At 48.0% G+C, this 18,775-nt stretch overlaps 5 protein-coding genes across 6 annotated transcripts in view; 3 read left to right on the top strand and 2 right to left on the bottom strand.

The window, feature by feature from the left end:
* LOC101771132 (oligopeptide transporter 4) overlaps positions 1–4,085 on the top strand; it is a 7,002-nt gene extending 2,917 nt beyond the window's left edge. Inside the window, exons 3-6 of the mRNA XM_004953511.4 lie at positions 1,897–2,475; positions 2,609–2,861; positions 2,991–3,173; positions 3,263–4,085. Coding sequence (XP_004953568.1) covers positions 1,897–2,475; positions 2,609–2,861; positions 2,991–3,173; positions 3,263–3,883 — 1,636 coding nt within the window. The 3' untranslated portion in view covers positions 3,884–4,085. The remainder of the gene's footprint in view (positions 1–1,896; positions 2,476–2,608; positions 2,862–2,990; positions 3,174–3,262) is intronic.
* Positions 1–4,122, top strand: part of LOC101770738 (oligopeptide transporter 4) — a 17,420-nt gene extending 13,298 nt beyond the window's left edge. The window contains exon 7 of the mRNA XM_004953509.3: positions 3,885–4,122. The gene's annotated coding sequence lies outside the window, so the exon portion shown is untranslated. The remainder of the gene's footprint in view (positions 1–3,884) is intronic.
* Positions 4,123–4,997: 875 nt separating this feature from the next.
* LOC101771785 lies at positions 4,998–5,597 on the bottom strand. The gene has a single exon (XM_022829358.1). The coding sequence runs from the start codon at positions 5,546–5,548 to the stop codon at positions 5,270–5,272; it is 279 nt and encodes a 92-aa protein (XP_022685093.1). The 5' UTR covers positions 5,549–5,597; the 3' UTR covers positions 4,998–5,269.
* A 241-nt stretch (positions 5,598–5,838) lies between these two features.
* LOC101772192 (binding partner of ACD11 1) lies at positions 5,839–8,453 on the top strand. The gene is made up of 5 exons (XM_004953513.3): positions 5,839–5,917; positions 6,714–6,826; positions 6,899–6,974; positions 7,361–7,444; positions 7,530–8,453. Exons 2-5 carry the CDS (start codon positions 6,720–6,722, stop codon positions 8,451–8,453), a joined length of 1,191 nt encoding a protein of 396 aa, XP_004953570.1. The 5' UTR covers positions 5,839–5,917; positions 6,714–6,719.
* A 445-nt stretch (positions 8,454–8,898) lies between these two features.
* Positions 8,899–9,946, bottom strand: LOC101772596. 2 transcript variants are annotated; one of them, XR_002678926.1, is made up of 3 exons: positions 9,547–9,946; positions 9,206–9,426; positions 8,899–9,124 (listed from the first exon to the last, which is right to left on the bottom strand). XR_002678926.1 is itself a non-coding variant. In XM_004953514.3 (2 exons), exons 1-2 carry the CDS (start codon positions 9,815–9,817, stop codon positions 9,362–9,364), a joined length of 336 nt encoding a protein of 111 aa, XP_004953571.1. In that variant the 5' UTR covers positions 9,818–9,946; the 3' UTR covers positions 9,170–9,361. The 2 variants fall into 2 exon arrangements, 1 of the variants encoding a protein (XP_004953571.1); XM_004953514.3 differs by lacking the exon at positions 8,899–9,124 and having other exon boundaries at positions 9,170–9,426.
* Between the last annotated feature and the right edge of the window lie 8,829 nt (positions 9,947–18,775).

Below are 18,775 nucleotides of genomic sequence, written 5' to 3'. Positions count from 1 at the left end.
CAGTAACCATTTGCTAATGATGGATTAATTAGGCTTAATAGATTCGTCTCGCGAATTAGCACAAGGTTCTGCAATTAGTTTTATAATTAGCTCATGTTTAGTCCTCCTAATTAGCATCCAAACATCCGATGTGACACTGTTAAAGTTTAGCACCTCGTATCCAAACAGCCCCTAAAGAGAACAGAGTTCCCATCATAATCCTAGTTCGTACTAGTTTTTTCTATGGACTAGCTCCAACTATAACTAACCTAACATAGGCACCATCATTTAGTCTCTACCTGATACTGAATCTTTATTGCAGTGCTACATTGCAATACAAACCAAACGTACTGATACCGCTTAATTAAACTGAAAAAAGAATCAACATCTCCCTTTCATCAGGACGCGAGATTCCAAAGCGATAGCCCATGATTGCGGAGGGAGGCATCATCACTCTGACGGTCCCGCTTCGTCGCCCGGCATCATGAGTCCCATTCGCAGCATTGTTTTCTCTGCATCTCAAGATGATAGAGGCAAGTATCAAAAAAAAAAAAAGATGATAGAGGCGAGGTTTCTCTTGTTAATGGGCAGTCGTTTTCCTATGAAGGCAAGTAGGCCCTGGCGCCATGCGACGCCCGCACTGGCCGTGGCCGCATCCGCAGCTAGTTTAGTTATACGTTGCTCATCTTTCATCTATACAAAAAAACGGCAACTTGTGTAGTGCATTGTGTGGCTGACGGAGCCCTTGAACTTGGCTATACCTTATCTCCCGTAGTCCCGTGATCTAGACGCTAGACGCCTAGACGCCTAGACCAAATGATCAAAGTCTCCGCGACATGAGAAGCCAAACTAAGCTTTCAGTCGCCCGATGGCGATGGGCTCCGTGCGTGCGGCGCTTCCTCGCTGGATCCCATCATCGGGTTCTAGTCCAGGATAATTTGACGGGCGGGGAGAGCGATGCCCGGGTAGGCGTTTTTCTCTGCCAGTTCTAGGCCCTGTTTGGTTCCTGCGAGAATGCGTTGGCGCTGGGCCTGCGCCGCAGCCGGCGCGATGTGAACGGCGGAACGCCCGCCCCACGCGCGCGCGCGCGCGGGTGATGGCGAGTCTGCGAGGACTGACTTGCATTGCACAGTTCTGACCGAGAGGATGGGGAGGGGAGACCGGGCGATGGGCGTGTCTGAATTCTGAAAGAATCAAAGAAAGTGCTTGCAAGTGGGTGAGTTTCCGGTAGCCGACTGCTCGCGCGTGGTCCAGGCGCGTCCAAGTGGCCCTGAAAAGGCGCAGCAGCAACAGGGATCCTTGCACATGCGTGCAGGCCTGCGTGCTCATGCGTGTTAGGCTAGAAATTGGATGTTTGCTTAACTCGCACTGAAAGAGATTACTGACAACAAACAAGAAACAACAACTAAACAGAATTTGATATGTGATCTACCATTTCGCACAGCGATTGTTTAAAACGGGATGGATCACCTACGTTATCCAGTATTGTTGCGAAGGGATTTGAAATCTGCTAACTGATCAGAAGACTGTCTGTTGCACATTTGGGAGAGAAAAATCTGAAGACTGCTGTAAGAATCGTCTTGTATCAAAATTTCTCCAATTGCTTCTATAGCTGCAGCGTATACGTTTGGTCTGGCAAAACTTCCCTGAGCATACTATTTAAGGACTAGTATCTTGTTTACATAAGCAACAACCTTGTGAAATCAGATTCGACAAATTCTGAATGACTGCAACTTTTCACTGTACAATTGGTTGCCTCACAATAAAACATATATAATTGATTAATTTGTACAATGATACAATCTAGTTCAAGAGCAGCTGTAGTTACAGTACATACTGCATATTTTCATGACGTAACGTTTCGGCGGTGGAAATGCCGCTAACAACAGCTCTGATCATGTCTCAACCTTGAAACAGGGCACTGCACGAGAAGGACGAAGCCAGCAAAGGTTCGCGCCAGATCTCCCGCTCCAAGTTCTTCTTGGTGGCGCTGGCATGCAGCTTCGCATGGTACGCCGTTCCAGGCTACCTCTTCCCGGCGCTGACGTCCATCTCATGGGTGTGCTGGGTCTTCTCCAAGTCCGTGACGGCGCAGCAGCTGGGTTCGGGCATGAAGGGGCTTGGTCTCGGCGCCTTCACACTCGACTGGTCCACAGTCTCCTCCTTCCTCTTCAGTCCCCTCATCTCGCCCTTCTTCGCCACTGTCAACATCTTCTTTGGCTATGTGTTCTTCGTCTACCTGATCATGCCGATAGCATACTGGGGGTTCAACCTGTACAACGCCAAGACATTCCCCATCTTCTCCTCGCACCTGTTCATGTCAAACGGCACCAAGTACGATATCCCTTCAATTGTGAACAGTCAGTTTGAGCTTGACAAGGACGCGTACAATCAGCGCGGCAGAGTCAATCTCAGCATATTCTTTGCGCTCAGTTATGGGTTCAGCTTCGCCACCATTGCTGCCACCATCACGCACGTCGGGCTCTTCTACGGAAAGTATGACATCTCAACTTAGTACACAGAAAACAAACACATGCTCTGATTACATGAAGTAAAGATTCAGATTACGAGTGACTTCTGAACTGAAATGCATGATTTTTCTCTAAGACGGGACCATACCTATGTGCAGGGAAATCTACCGCCGCTTCAAAGCATCACAGAAGGAGAAGCCTGACATCCACACGAAGCTGATGGAGAAGTACGATGACATCCCTGCGTGGTGGTTCTACTCGTTGATGGCGCTTTCAGTTGTAGTGTCCCTCCTCCTCTGCACTGTACTTAAGCGCGAGGTCCAGCTCCCGTGGTGGGGCCTCATCTTCGCGTGTGGCATGGCATTCATCTTCACCCTTCCCATCAGCATCATCACTGCGACAACCAACCAGGCAAGTAAAACAACAGCATGCTTGGTGTTTTTAAGGAAAAAAAAAGGCCACATTCTTCAGGTATTGTCTTGCATTGTGATCATTTATGTAAAAAAAAAACTGATAGACCCTCTGAAATGCATTGCGCAGACGCCTGGTCTGAATGTGATCACTGAATATGCCATGGGTCTGATTATGCCGGGGTATCCTATTGCCAACGTCTGCTTCAAGGTTTATGGCTACATGAGCATGTCACAGGCTGTTGCTTTCCTCTCGGACTTCAAGCTTGGACACTATATGAAGATCCCTCCCAAGTCCATGTTCCTTGTTCAGGTAATAAATGAAAAATGCAATCCTCTTGTACTCATGACACGTATAAAAGACACAAAAGGTACTAACCTTCAGGTAATGTGTTTTTTTAGTTCATTGGTACCATTGTGGCTGGCACGGTCAACCTTGGGACAGCATGGTGGCTACTCGGCTCCATCAAGGACATCTGCTCGGATTCACTACCACCAGAGAGCCCATGGACATGCCCTAGTGACCGTGTGTTCTTCGATGCATCAGTCATCTGGGGCCTTGTTGGTCCGAGGCGCATCTTTGGGTCAGCTGGGAACTATGGCGCCCTGAACTGGTTCTTCCTTATTGGCGCAGCAGGCCCAGTTATTGTATACGCTCTCCACAGGATGTACCCCAACCAGAGGTGGATACCATTGATCAATCTGCCAGTGCTCCTTGGTGCCACTGCAAGCATGCCCCCAGCAACGGCTGTGAACTACAACTCATGGCTGCTCATTGGCACCATCTTCAATTTCTTTGTGTTCCGCTACCAGAAGAAGTGGTGGACAAGGTACAACTACATTCTCTCTGCCGCGCTCGATGCTGGAGTTGCATTCATGGGTGTGGTGCTGTACTTCTCACTGACTATGGAGAACAAGACTATCGACTGGTGGGGCACAGCTGGAGAACACTGTCCTCTGGCCTCATGCCCTACGGCTAAAGGGATGGACTTGGGTCCTGATAGCGTCTGCCCAGTGTTCTAAGCTGGGAGTATAATGTCTCAAGGTACAGCTGCAAGATTAATTGATCAATTCCCTTGTGTTGTTTGGAGTATAATACAAAAGCTCCCATATGTAAACGTCATAGACTTGTATACTTGTAGTCAATTTCACAGAAGGAAAGATCTGAAAAACTGCCAACAGCAATGGTGTTAGTGTAACATGTTGGTCATTTCAGCAATGCAAATGCATGCTAGCTCCTGAATGCTACAAATTACTCATTCCATGAACATAGCCTCCAAAACCATGCACCTCAAATGTAAAGAGAAGAACAATTTCACAGAAGAAAAGATCTAAAAGGCATGCTAGTTCTTGAATGCTACAAATTTATTCATACCATGAACATACCTTCCAAAACTACACACCTCAAATAAAAGTCAAAAGAGACAAGTATCAGTTCCTATGGTGACAGCACATTTACGCTGGGAAAAAAATGGTTCGCAACTACAATATATATGTTCTGCAGGTTACATAGAGCAACTAGCAAGGAAATGACACCAATTTTGGATATTCATCTACACAAAGGCGAACCATAGCTTACAACAGCACATAACGGCGTAGGCTGAAACCTGAAAAAGAAGAGAAAGTCACGGGATTAGGCAGCTCGCAGCTATGCTCGTGAGATCATTTCTTTTAGGTTCCTCTATACGGTGGGGCGTCATGCTTGAGGAGTCAGGGATGTGGTGTGCTGCGTCGAGGAAGTCCCTGAATCCCTGGTGTTGTGGATCAACTGTCCTCAACGCCTAAGAGGGAAGCCTAGTAGCCTACCGCTAAGTTGTGGACTTGGGTCCAGACAGTGCCTACCTGTGTTCTAATTGTCTAACATCCCAAAAAATGGCTGCAAGATTAGTTATGGACTTACAACCCATTCCAGTTATGTTAACGCCACATAGTTCTGGTATGTGAAATGCAGTTGATCACACGAATTGCAAATCTAAACACTAGTGCAAAAAACAATGACATAATGCACCAATCATTTGGATAGCACAAAGGCGTGCTATTAATGCTAATACCCCCCATGCTACAATTTACTCATTCTTTGCAGAATACCTCCAAAACCATGCATACCAATCTCAAATTTAAGAAGAGAACCACCAGCTATTCGATGACTCAAGTTACAACACATTCATAGTTTCACACTGAAAAACTTCTTTCTTTCAATTTGCAAGTTACAGTATATCCTTTCACCAGTCTGCATAGAAACAAGTCGACATATGGAGCAGCAGCTTACTAGAGCAGACGACACCAATTTAGCCATTTATCGGCACGCAGCAGCACCAAATCTTACAATTGGTCCTATAAAGAAAGATGGGAGATGAGATACCCATGGGGATTGGGAACGGCTAGACTTGCGAGACTCTTCGTTCCTCTCTACGGGAGGCGGCCGCGGTTGAGGATGCCGAGGGTGTGGCGCGCGGCGTCGAGGAGGTCCCGGATGTTGTGGAGCGACCTCTCCTCGGCGCCAAAGATGAAGATGGCGCGGCACTCCGCCTTCTTCGCCAGCCGCGCCGCGTGCCCCAGCGGCAGCTCCGGCGAGTTCAGCGCCCGCAGGATCTGCCGGTACAGCGACAGCACCACCGGCCGGTTCCGCGCCAGATCCTCCGCCGTCGCCCAGATTAGCCCGCTGCCAGCGCCGCCCTTCGCCATCATTCCGCCGCCGTGCTCACCTCGCCGCACCACCCCGACTGGAACGAGAGGGTTCTGGGTTGGAACTTGGAAGCCGTCGGCGTCGGGGTCGGAAGAATACGGAAGACTAGAAGAGAGAGGTCGGTCATTGGGCTAGGCCTGTATCTTCGAGGGGAGTAAATGGGCTGACAGCCCATGATTAGGCTACGGCCCAGAGGTTTGTGGTCCCAAACGTAGCCACGTCACGCTCTCCAGGTTTAGGCACCACCGCACCAGCCTTGTGCTCCTACGAAACCGCCACCAAAATGCGCGCGCGACGGTTCCATTTCTGCCGCCCCATTTCATTCCTGTTCCCAGACGGAGCGCGAGGCCGTTGGGATTGCATCCGCGGAGGTGAGAACGCAGATTTTGAAATTCGCTATTTCTTGGATTTTCGGAGCAAGTACGATGGGTTCATAGGTGTATTTGGGGATCTTGGTTAGGACTAGCTTGGTTCCAGATTGATACCTGATCGATTATGCTCTAGGGGCTCTTGTCGTTGTTGTCTGAATCTTGTTCATTGTTTTTGTTTGCGAGTGCCTAGAGTTTTCAATCCTGTCCATTTGCAGATTCAATTTCAAATTTCCGAGAAAATGCATTACTACGTTATCTTTGATTTAAATCATGTGTTATGGCTTCAAGTGATATTGTTCAGGCGCGCTTCAATTCATTGGCATCGATTCAATTATAGACTGTAAGTGGATTCTTGCATTCTTTTTAAGAGTGGCAGGGAGCAGCCCCTGTCCGTATGCATTAGCACTTTAGCAGATACTAGGTCCAACAGGTCATAATCAGTTTACAGCATTTGAATTTGGGTTTGCAAGCCCTGCTCTTACTCAGTTTTTACATTCAGACTCACCCTATTGCTCTCCAGATATAGCCACGGCTGTCAGACATAGCCGCCAAAAAGGAATCACCGTTACTCTCTTTCTAACCCTGTAACAGGTTATCCATGTGACTATACTTAAGAAAACAGAGTCCTTTGTAGTCGATTTTTCCAAAAGAAACATTTTTAGTGGATTTCCCCTTCCCCCCAAATTCTGAAGTTCTTTGTCGATGAACTGTCTGCATTCCTCCCACTTACTAGGTATGGCAACCATTAGTCAAGATCAAACACCTGATTAATTCTTTTTGTTTCATTTTTCTGAAGGCAAGCATGACTGGCACGATAAAGGTCCACAATGTTTCACTTAATGCATCAGAGCAAGATATTAGCGAGTTCTTTTCGTTCTCTGGTGACATAGTACATGTCGAACTGCAAAGGTTAGTGCCTGTATGATCTCCATGATATCATTTGTACAAATCATGCATAATTTGACCAAGAATGCTTTGCAGTTGTGATGAACGGTCACAGTTTGCCTACATAACGTTCGGAGATAACCAAGGAGCAGAAAGGGCTATGCTTCTTACGGTATAGGTTCTTCCATTAGTTAACACAGTCTTTGCTACGAATTACTGATAATGATGCTGATCATAATACGATTTACCTCTGAATTTCGTAATATTATCTCCATTGATTTTTGTTGAAGGAAAGATGTGTAGACTAACGATTCTCGTTTTCTAGCTTGTGAGTCCTGGGTTCAATATGAAAATACAGCCTGCATATATCGTTTCTGCCATGAAACTGTAATGTGCAGTGTATTTATTTTGTCCTTGGTTACTAAGTATGAGTTATCTTTCCTTTGATTTCCCCTTTGTGTCTTTTACCCAACATAATATATTTTCCTGTACTAATGATAAACTTTGTGATTTCGTACACTGTTAAACTCTACTGTGCAAATTTGTGCTTTAATGCAGGGTGCGACTATAACAGATATGTCTGTCATCATCACACCAGCCACTGAATACAAGCTGCCGGCATCCGTTTTAGCTGATTTGGAGGTAGAACCATGCCATATTCAAATCTCTCCATTAGCAAATTGTTTTCGGCAATCTCAAACTCCTAATTCTGCTTTTGCATAATCAGTCAAAAAATGTTGGTGGCATGGAATCCGCCCTTCGGAAGGCAGAGGATATTGTTGGTTCTATGCTAGCCAAAGGATTTGTTCTTGGCATGGATGCTGTTGATAAAGCAAAGGCTTTTGATGAAAAGCATCAACTCACATCGACTGCAACTGCCAAAGTCGCTTCCCTTGACAAAACAATGGGTCTAAGCCAGAAGTTCAACACCAGTACCTTAGTTGTAAATGAGAAAATGAAGGAGATGGATGAGAAATACCAGGTTGCAGAGAAGACAAAGTCAGCATTAGCCGCTGCTGAACAGACCGTCTCTACTGCCGGTTCTGCTATCATGAGTAACAGGTATGTCCTTACAGGGGCGGCATGGGTAACTGGTGCCTATAACAAGGTTGCAACCACTGCAACTGATGTTGGTGCGATGGCAAAGGAAAGGATGATGTCCGAGCAGGAGGGAGAGCATAGAGACTGTGAACTTGAAAAGACTCATTTGCCTGAAAGCTCCGAAGCTGATGAGCAAGAGTGCAAGCATCAGGAAGGATCTGGAAACCTAGAAAGTCCTGAAACGACTCATCAGGAGATCAAGCATCAAGAGGGTGAACGTCAAATGACTAACGTGCCAAGCAACACTGAAATGGTTAAAGAGGAACAGAAAAATCAGGAGGGTGAAATCGCAGTGACCCATGTGCAAGGAAACACTGAAATAGCTGAGAAGGAGCCTAACCACCATGAGACTGAACTATCCAAGGCCAATATTCCAGATAGCCTTCTGATGGCTGAACAAACTGAGCAGGAGCACAAGCAACCGAGTGGTGAGTTTGCCAAGACCCATGTCTCTGGAAGTCCTGTCACTATTCCAGTCACCATGGCCACAACTGATGGGAATTCTAGCAACATTCCCAAGAAGCCTGAATCTGCCCAGGGATTTCTGTAATGCGTTATTGTAAATACAGATTGGAGTGACTACAATAGTTTCTTTCAGTACTTGTTGTTGAATCTGCTATCCTTCACCTTCGGGCTTAATTGTTTTCAGGCAATGATAGTTTCATTCGCCATCCTTCAGAGTTGTTTTCAGTAAATGGTAGTTTCATTCAGCTCTTAGCTGTTGAGTGTCATCCTTCAATGTTGTTTTCAGGCATAATGGAAGTGATAAGATTGTAGTAACAATCAATTAGTGTTCTTTGGGTATTATTTTCATGAAGCTGCAACTTGAGTTGTCTTCTACAGTTCTTTTCTTTTGTGATGAATTGCTTTAGCATCTCTGCTGGAAGTATGGCAGTACCTGTCCATTTCAACCTTGTTCTGAGGTTGATTCCCTTTTTCCCCTTCTTTGAAACATAGACCGTGTTGCCCTTATATGCGCTTTTTTTGGATCTTGCTAAAAAAATATTTTGTATGCAAATCATGTCTCAGCTGTAAGGTTGTGAATTTGGACCATTATCCACTGCTCGAAGTGTGGGCAACGCTCGGTTTGTTTGGCCATCACCCTCCATCTACATTGGACAGTATAATTGTCCCATATGGCCACAAATATCAGCCATTGTGTAAGCACATTATCCCAAGGGTCCTTATCTTCATGTTATACCATCTCTTCATGTCGTGTTTCTGTGAGAGTGTATTATCCTTAATTATCTTGTCAGACAACTCTGATGATAAGGAAAATGTCGAAATGCTGATAGTTATTACCAAGGAAAGCAACCAGCGGCATGAACTGAAGCCCCATGCTTTTCTTACTGCCGGACAAGTACAACTTTAAATGCTGCACCATATTTGAGCGCAAGATACAGTGATTGAAAATGAAAGACGTTGGACGGACACGCATCTGATAACTGCCAAGAATTTCTATAGCATCCTCAACCTCCGGTTCCCGGATCTCAGTCCCCCGCCTCCAGCGAAGCTCGACATATCTTGAAACGAACAGAAACGGAATCGCAAACAATCAACACGCTCGCATTGTCGCGAGGGAAATCTTTCGTCAGATGAGCAAATCACATGCGGATGCGAGGATGGGGGAGCCGGGAACGTACCAGAGGCGGAAGGGTCGTGCGAGCAGAGGAAGAGCAGGAGGAAGCAGACGAAGGTGAGCAGCGGGATGAGGTGGATGGCCCTCTCCTCCCTCATCGCCGACCGCGCCCTGTCGGCCTTGGAGTGCGAGGCCGACTCGTCCTCGCCGACCGCCATCGCCTGCGCCGCGTCGCCGCCGATGCCGATGCCGATGCCGCTGCCGCTGCCGCTGCCGTCGTCCTGCTGCCCCTGCTGCTGCCTCGGGCTTGCCGAGAGGCTGAGCTGCCTGTGCATTTTTGGAGGCGCGCGATAGTGCGAGGTGGCCAGAAGCTTTCGTGAGTGCGGTTAGGGGCAGACGCGCTTAAATGCGGGCGAAAGGGATTGGAGCGGGTGCTTGGTTTGGTTTGGTTTGGTTTGAACTGCAAGCAAAGGAACGCGCAAATATCTTGCAGGTGAGGTGGTGGATAAAACATGTTGGCTGGAGCTGAATCACGCCTAACTAAAAAGCTGGCCTGCTGGTAGAGATGTGGGGGCAGCCTTGGTTCATTGGTTGGACACGAACCATTCGTATCCCTCGCACGACTCACGGGTGTCGGTGGCAGGGTGAAGCCGTGAAGGCGGATCACATACGTCCACCTTGGCCTCGGGGGGATCGCTACTGCATCATGTGCACGCAGGCTTTCTACTCCCATTGCTGTTACTGGCACCATGACATCCTAGGTGGCGTTTGGTTCCTTTTGCTTATTTTTAACACGTGTCACATCGAATGTTTAGATACTAATTAGGGGTATTAAACGTAGACTATTTACAAAAACCATTACATAAGTGGAGGCTAAATGGCGAGATGAATCTATTAAGCCTAATTAACTCATCATTAGCAAATGTTTACTGTAGCAACACATTGTCAAATCATGAACTAATTAAGTTTAATAGATTCGTCTCGCCGTTTAGCCTCCACTTATGTAATCGGTTTTGTAAATAGTCTACGTTTAATACTTCTAATTAGTATCTAAATATTCGATGTGACGGGTGCTTAAATTTAAGTCAGTGAACCAAACCAGACCCTAGTTCCCACTCCGTCATCCGTGTCGGTGTGGAGGCCGCCGGGCAGGCCTACCTTCCCCAAGCACTACCCGAACGGGCAACCGATTGAGGACGACATCGTCAAACACATCGTCGCGCACGACTACGCCACGTCCGCCGACAGGGACGCTTACTGCGTCAACTGCGTGTGCGCCTTCAGCACGGGCATCTGCAATCACCACCATCAACGCTGTGGCCGTGACTCCATCGTCCGGCGCATCGAGGAGCACGACGGCCGACACTACACATCCGCTGCAAGGGCGACGAGAAGTGGTTCGTCGGATTGGAGCCTGTATTAGGTGACCCGGTGGGCGAGGACTGCGGCGAGCTGATGCTGCAGCCGTTGCTGAGGAGGAAGAAGGGCACGTGCGTGCAGTGCGGAGGCCCGGTGCCACATCCGCTCTGGTCGCGCTGCTCGCCAACCTGTGCCGCGGACCATGATCGACAGGTGGCCCAGCGCCGGAAGGGGAGGGATGCCAGGCGTACCGCGCGACAAATGGACAAGCTACTCCTTTTCAGAAAAAAAGATGACCAAGCTACACATCGGTAATAAGATGTTCCCATAATTGTGTAGCATTTTTTAGGAATCAGGAGGGGTTTCCCCTACTGCGTATAAATTTATATATTAAAGAAAAAGGAAGGGAGTATTATTTGTCGTCCTGAACATAATTGTCCTATGTGTAGCAGTTCATATATTTGCTTCACATTTGGCACCGGGTAAACTGATGCACTTCATATCCCTAATATCGTTTTCTGTCGTTTTAATCCCTACACCGCACGCTTGAGTCTTGGCCTAGCCCAACTTGGCAACAAATTATGCCTGGTGCCTACGCGTACTGCGAACAAGCTAGAGTACACAAGGCGAGCCTAGGAAACCCGCGACGGCTGCTCTGCTCAGTCCTCTTTCCCTGCTGGAAATAATTCCTCTTGACCCCTGGATGGAGTCTACCAGCTGTTAAGCATGAGGTGGCGGTATACGTACGTTTGCAAGCCCACTACTAGGTGTTGGGTGTTCTAAATTTTGCTTATGATCAGGCATAGCATACGGGAAAGAAGACAGTCGCTAGATTGATGTGCTAGCCTCCTCCTCCAGTCGTCCCCGACGGCTTCTCCGCCGTCTAGGACGCCGCCGCTGCCCCACCGCAAGCGCTGCACCACGCAGTTATCGACGCCCGAGCCCGCGCCGCCGTCCACGTCCATGACGGCGTCAGCCCGTCGGTGCTGGCCGGTCCGACCCTAGGGTGGACTGTATTTCATCTACCGTCCGGGGTGGACGTGGACGGTAAATGAAATACCGTCCACCCTCGGGCCTACCTCAGACGTTGGAACGGGCTTTTGCTGCCGAGATCGGCGCGGAAAGCTGCAAGTAGCGAGGCCTTGTGCGGTTCCCCTCCGACTCCAAGATGCGCTGAGCCTGCGCTCTCGTGTGCCGCTCAACCACCCAAGAAGGCAGCTCCCGCGAGAACATGGAGATTCTGGCATGGAGCCGACGGGGGCAGATGACTCGGAACCGATAGCGAGCAGGCGCCTTGGTATGGAGGATGACCTGACGCGGACGTGCCGGCGCGACCGCTACTGTGGGATGTGCTTGCAGGCCTTCTGTTCCCACTGCTGCCACGAGGAACACTGGAGATGGCCCTGCGCTGTCATCCCCGTCGGCGTGGACGACGCCGGCCAGCCAACCTTCTGCAAGCGCTACCCGGCGCCGGACGGGGACCCGATCAAGGGCTACCTCATCAACTTCATCCTCGAGCACGATTACGCCGCGCGCCTCGCCAGACGCCAGGGACGCTTACTGCATCAGGTGCGGGTGCGCCTTCAGCACGGGCATATGCCACCGCCACCACCGCGTCTGTGGCCGTGACCGGATCGTCCGCCGCGTCGAGGAGCGCAATGGCCGGCGCTACGTTCGCTGCAGGGGCGACGAGAAGTGCTGGCTCGCTCACGTCGAGAGGATACTGGGCGATCCCGTGGGCGAGGACTGCTGATGCTGCTGCCCTTGCTGCGACGGAAGCCAGGCGTATGCGTGCAGTGCGGTGGGAAGTCGCCGAACCCGCTCTGGCCGCGAAGCATGACCAGGAGGTCGCCCCGCGCCGGGAGCGGAGGGACGCCAGGCGAGCCGCACGCCAGCTGGCCAAGCTACACGTCGATGGATCGAGGCATCGAGCTGCCTACACGAGCCCATTGTTCGTCTCTAGTTTTGCTGTTGGCAACTACGCGGGCAAACTCTATAGGTACGGGTACACTTGTCGCACTTTCTCGTGCTATACACAATTTTATAAAGAGTCTAGTACTTTGCACGTTACGCATCTCACTAGTTGTATTTTTCGTGCATGGCATATCTCAAGGCTGTTTTTTTTTAACAAGAGCTAACCGTACGTCCGAAACTGTAGGGATGGTCGGATGGATTATTCTAAGACTCAGAATACCAATAATTGAACACAGTGCTCAGCAATTCACGTCTCGATCGGCCAATAGACCGCTGTTTCGCCAAAAGCCAGTAAAGCGGCAGACGGTTTCGGAGAAGCAAGCCCGGGCACGGTGCACGCCCTGCACGGGCTCCAAAAAGGAAAAAAAACCCGGCTAGCCTGGGCTGTGCTAGAGCCTAGAGTCGCGCAGCAAGCCCTCTGTCTGACCCATTCCAATTTTTTTATTTTTTATTTTACGATTTTGCAGAAATAAATAGCTAATTCAAAAATTTGCAGAAATAGACCCTACCGCCTGACTAAACGGCGGAAGCAAGCAACCGCCAGTTAAACCGGCAGTAACTTCCCTCCTCAGATAATATTTTCAAAAAATCATAACTAATTCATATGAACTCGGATGGAGATAAAATTTATATAAAAATTGTAGATTTTGTTCATTTGGTGTCATCTTGATACTCAAATAATTGACAAAATTTTCAGATCTAAAATTCAATTTTAGATCTGAAACTTGTGTCGATTATTTGAGCACAAGGATGGCACCAAATGAAAACAGTTTGAATTACAAAGTTGTAAATCTCATCGAGAGCTACAATTTTGTATAAAACTATCTCTATCCGAGTTAATATGAATTAGTTATGATTTTTTAAATGCGTCATCCTAAGCCAAATCATTACTCCAAGTAAGAAAGATTGCAAACAAGTAACACACCACATCAAAATCAAAATAAAGATAAGTACAAACTTACCGGGGTAGGCGACGGCCTCCTCAACGAAAAGGCCTTGGGGGCGTCCCTGTTGCTGACCTCACCCCTGAAGAACTCGGACACCCAGCTAACAACTGCCTCATCGGGTACCTTGCTAGGGACCTCCTGGGTCGGGTCATCTAGCCCTGAGTACTCGTACGATGGATGTACTCAGTATTTGATTGGTTGTGTCGATCTCTGATAGAAATTGATGCTGATGGCTACGGGTGTTAGCCCCCGTACCTTCAGGTTGGCGATCTTCACCAACAGCTCGTTTACTTGGACCTGTTCTTCCGAGGTTGGCAGATTTTGCCACTTGGCTACTGACACTGGCCCATAACCCATACACGATGGCAGCTCGGGCTTCTAATTGGCAATGGGAAACCACTCGGAATGCCACCCCTTGTGGGAATCCTTCAGCTGAAGCTCAAAGTACTCATGCACCCTCTTGGGGCGCATGAGAATCCAGCCTCCCAATAACCCGATCCTTTTTTCCCTTGGTCACTATAGGTTTCAATTGGTAAAGATAGCGCCACAGATGGAAATGGGGGAATGCCTAGAAAAGCTTCGCACAGATGGATAAAAACAGAAATGTCCAAGATTAAGTTTCGGTTCAAATATACCAGCTCAATCTTGTAGTAGTGGAGGAGGCCGCGGAAGAAATCTCCAGTGGGAATCCCGAATCCGCGCTCGAAGAATGGCATGAACACTACGACCTCCGCCATGTCCTCCGATGGGAACTCCTGACCGACGGTGGGCTTCCAGTCGAGCAGCGCTTGCAGGACGAGGAGCCCACGGTCGACGAGGGACTGGATCCGCTCCTGCGTCATCACACTCTTCATCCACACCGAGAAAGGCATCAGAGCATTGGGCTGTGCCATTACTTTGAGGTTTTGAGATTTGGTTCTAAAGTGGACTAGGGTTTTGCTACGCATAAAGTAGTGCAACAGCTTAGGAGGTGGCAGTGAAGCAGCTCAGACGGCGACGGCGGTGCATGCGCGAGAGGAATGCGGAATACGGTGGTGCAACCTAGGCTTCGCAAGCGTGGTGGCGAGGTGCTCAGGAAGCTCAAGGTGGAGGCACTATGAGAGATTGAAGATAAGAATGGCAACGGCTTTGTGCCTTCAATACTTAAAACTTCCAATTGATAAAAGAAGCATCATTTTGGAACAAAGGCAAAGCATTGGAAAATCAGCACTGACCTGTAACTAAAATCTGCCAGCATTCCTGGATAACAATCTGCTACTGAAGAAACAATCAAGGCACTTAACATTGGAAATCAGGAGGCACAGTTTCTTCTATGAAAAAATTCTTTTCTCAGTCTCAGAATCGCAAAATCTTACCTGATATTCAGGGACAACAATAGCAGTAGAAGGTAAGATCATCATTTGATGAAGCACTAACCTCATTTGATGAAGCAAAATGATGTTCAGTTACTACATGATCTGAAATTCTATATTCAAAATAACAGTTATGCACTACTATTCTACTGATGCATTAAATTGGAGATAGCACTGGTATCGAACTTTTTTTCAGGCAACAACTACTTATCACAAGCTCAAAACTTCAGTCGATTATAATAACGCTATTTACTCAAAGTAAATAATAAGAATTTGTAATATCAGTGATATCTGACCTATGACCATATACAAGCCATTTTGCCTGTTGATGGAACACAGTAAGACATTGCAATTGCATTAAACTCAAATAATAGTAAACCACTTGATGAATGATCATTTTTTATATCTACACAGTGAACATGATCTGAACTTTTATCTCACATAATGCATTTTCATCAAAGAACAGTAAGACATTGCGATTGCATTGAACTCAAATAACAGTAAATCACTTGATGAATGATCAGTCTTTATACAAATGAAACGCAATACATTTTTCATCATATACCAATACTGTTCTCCATCTGGCAACACAGGCACCACAATCGACAGGTGCTGAAGTGCTTATAAAAAAATTCAGGCACCACAACCGTTTGGGGGTTTGCATGTATGCTGACAATGGACATGTTTTACCCCCCGGGCAACATCCCCCGGCCAAGAATGCCCCAGATGCACAACAAACCCCCGGCGATCATCCCAACGATGGAAACCCATCAGACTCTGGTACTGTAGATCGTCCGACAAAGACGAAGGAAACTAAAATGGCGGCGTGACTCCGACGACGGCGCGATTCCGTCGCTCTCCCCAGCAAAGCCATAGGACAGGCAAGCTCGGAGTAGATTAGGGTTTCACGTTCATGGAGAAGAACGTGACGTTGGCGATTGTGATGGCGCGGGGATTGAGGCTCGCCAAGACGTGGCTGGCGTGTGTTGACGACCACGACGGCGACGGCGCGGGCGGCGGTGCGTTTTCGGTGGAGGTGGTGGAGTATTGGGAGGCGATGGAGTATAGGGAGGCGTTGTGGATCAGAAAGAGGCAGTGTACGGAGGGGGAGGCGGAGGCGGAGTCGGAGGTGTAGGGAGACGAGCGGAAGAATGAACGACGCTGAGATGTTTACCTGCTGACGCGGAAGGAGAAAGTTTGATCCGGGGGTGGGAATTGACCGCAGCGAGGGCCAGGGGGGAGGGCGACGGGGCGGACCGTAAAAACGTCGCCTCCTTGTTTTTTTAGCTGTAATAGATAGAAGAAGAGAAGAGATTTTGTTCAAAATATAGCTGCAAAGTCCCATCTCCATTTTCGTTTTCAGTGCCCTTCATGTTGTCAAGTATGGTTAGATTTGTCTGATAACATTTCCTTTTTGCACCACTCTTTCCTCTAGTGATTGTACTACGCAGCACTTTGATTGTTGTTACCCTTGAAATCTATATAAAAATATCAAGCTACCAATTCCGATGCTCATTTCATATGCATCATCGTCCAAGTTGTAATGGCTGTTGCAAAATCAAAGTTAAATAGTTGTCATATTCAAAATTCTAGTGCAGAAGTTTCCTTTCTGTTTGTTCCTAACCTCATAATATGATATTAGGTAGTCATTGTAAATGATCATTTCATTCATTTGCCAGGTTGTATGAGTTGCTGGTTATGACAGTGAAATCCGGTAAGTCCTAATGATTTATCAAACTTTACCTGTGCTACTATCTATATTACCTCACCTATTTGGTGTGTATCATTCATTTGCCACTGTTTCCTGTCATCATAGTTGCTGTCCAAATTCCCACTACCGGTAGGTCCTGTGTTGGAATGCCATTATGATAATGCATTATAGTTAGTCAACCATCAAGCTGTTGTTCCCAGGAAGTAGCTTTGTGTATGAGCCATGTTCTCCTTAAAACGGCCATGAATATGAATCGTCAGTCGATTTACATAATCTGGTGCAATGTATTTTTTTAATATCAACTGAATTTATATATGACTCGTCAACTAGTACCTGCGTAACATTTCGGAAGCCTTGTCGTTCCTATGAGCTCCATGTAGATGTGACAAAATTGTTTCAAATTCAAGTACTTATTGTTATATGTAGTATTTGCTCATGATCAACTCTTTATATCCTTGTAGGGATGAACAAGTTGTGCTGGATTCACTTCTTATCTGGTTAGTCTTGTCCAATGCATGTAGATATTGTTGAAATTCATTTAAGCTCTCTTGGGCTTCATAGTCAGTTAACTGCGCTTGTACCTGAAATGGAATGCGACTCTTCGTATCTGGTTTGGTTTGAATGCAAGCAAGCCTTGTTTAGTTGGCAAAATTGGGAGGTGCTAAATTACTGTTACAGCACTGTAGCGTTTCGTTTGTATTTGTGAATTATTATCCAAATATTGACTAATTAGGCTCAAAAATTCGTCTCGCAAAGTACAACAAAACTGTGCAATTAATTTTTAATTTCGTCTACATTTAGTACTCTATGCATGTACCGTAAGTTTGATGTGATGGGGAATCTTCTTTTTGCATAGTGTCAAAGTTGGAAGTTGGGGTGAAGTAAACAAGGGGTAAAGTAACGTCACAAATATCTTGCAGGTGGTGGATAAACATGCTAGCTGCAGCTGAATCACGCCTAACTAAAGCTGGCCTGCTGGTAGATGTGGGGCAGCCTTCTGTACGAGTCCAACGAATGGACTCGGAGAGCAGGTACGCAGATTCCCCTATCGTTTCCGGCTTTCCGCCGCTTAGCTTTTACGAGTCCGACTCCGACCACACGGACCCAGGCTTGCTCCAGTCCGTCCGCCTCTCCTCTTGCCGACTCCCTGGCTCATATGTACAGCGGAACCACCGGCCCAGCAACCGAGCACCAGAATTTCGCCATGGAATCGATATGGAAAGATCAACCGCAACGGACGGCAAACATGCGGCTCGCGGTGGAGGACCTGTCACAGACGTGCCGATGGGACCGATACTATCCCTTATGCATCGCGGCCTTCTGCAACCACTGCTGCCGCGGGCACCACGACACACGCTGGTGGGATGACCTTGCCATACCTGTCCACGTAGACGCCGCCGGCCAACCAACCTTCCCCAAGCACTTCCCGAACGGGAACCCCATCGAGGATTGGATCGTCAAACGCATGGTTGAGGAGCATTATGCCACGCCCTTCAAAAGAGACGCTTACTGCACCAGATGCATGCGCGCCTTCAGCACAGGCTTGTGTTTCCATCACCACCAATATTGCGGCCGCGACTTCATTGTCCGCCGCATCGAGGAGCACGACGGCCGGCACTACGTCCGCTGCAGGGGCGACGAGAAGTGGTTCGCTGACCTTGAGAACATGCTTGGGGATCCAGTGGGCGAGGACTACGGCGAGCTGATGCTGCTGCCCTTGCTGACAAGGAAGCCAGGCATATGCGTGCAGTGTGCTGGCCCCGTGCCGAACCCGTTCTGGTGGCGGTGCTCACGGGCCTGTGCTGCGAGCCATGACCAGGAGGTCGCCCGGCGCCGGGAGCGGAGGGAAGCCAGACGCGCCGCGCTTCAAATTGCCAACCTACACGTCGATGGATGATCCAACTGGAACTGGCCTGCTACGCGTATAGTTAAACGAGTTACCTTTGACAC

Source organism: Setaria italica, chromosome I (assembly GCF_000263155.2).
Source record: "Setaria italica strain Yugu1 chromosome I, Setaria_italica_v2.0, whole genome shotgun sequence".
NCBI lineage: Eukaryota > Viridiplantae > Streptophyta > Magnoliopsida > Poales > Poaceae > Setaria > Setaria italica.
The sequence above is the reverse complement of the archived record's forward strand: the minus strand, read 5'-3'. Positions and strand labels throughout refer to the sequence as shown.

Bases quoted from the DNA above. Each gene is read 5' to 3' on its own strand.
- LOC101772596 (XM_004953514.3), bottom strand. From the start codon at position 9,817: ATGCACAGGCAGCTCAGCCTCTCGGCAAGCCCGAGGCAGCAGCAGGGG. The intron at 9,427-9,546 runs GTACGTTCCCGG...GTTCGTTTCAAG, and splicing joins GCACGACCCTTCCGCCTCTG to ATATGTCGAGCTTCGCTGGA.
- LOC101772192 (XM_004953513.3), top strand. From the start codon at position 6,720: ATGACTGGCACGATAAAGGTCCACAATGTTTCACTTAATGCATCAGAG. The intron at 6,827-6,898 runs GTTAGTGCCTGT...AATGCTTTGCAG, and splicing joins GTACATGTCGAACTGCAAAG to TTGTGATGAACGGTCACAGT. The intron at 6,975-7,360 runs GTATAGGTTCTT...GCTTTAATGCAG, and splicing joins AAAGGGCTATGCTTCTTACG to GGTGCGACTATAACAGATAT.
- LOC101771785 (XM_022829358.1), bottom strand. From the start codon at position 5,548: ATGATGGCGAAGGGCGGCGCTGGCAGCGGGCTAATCTGGGCGACGGCG.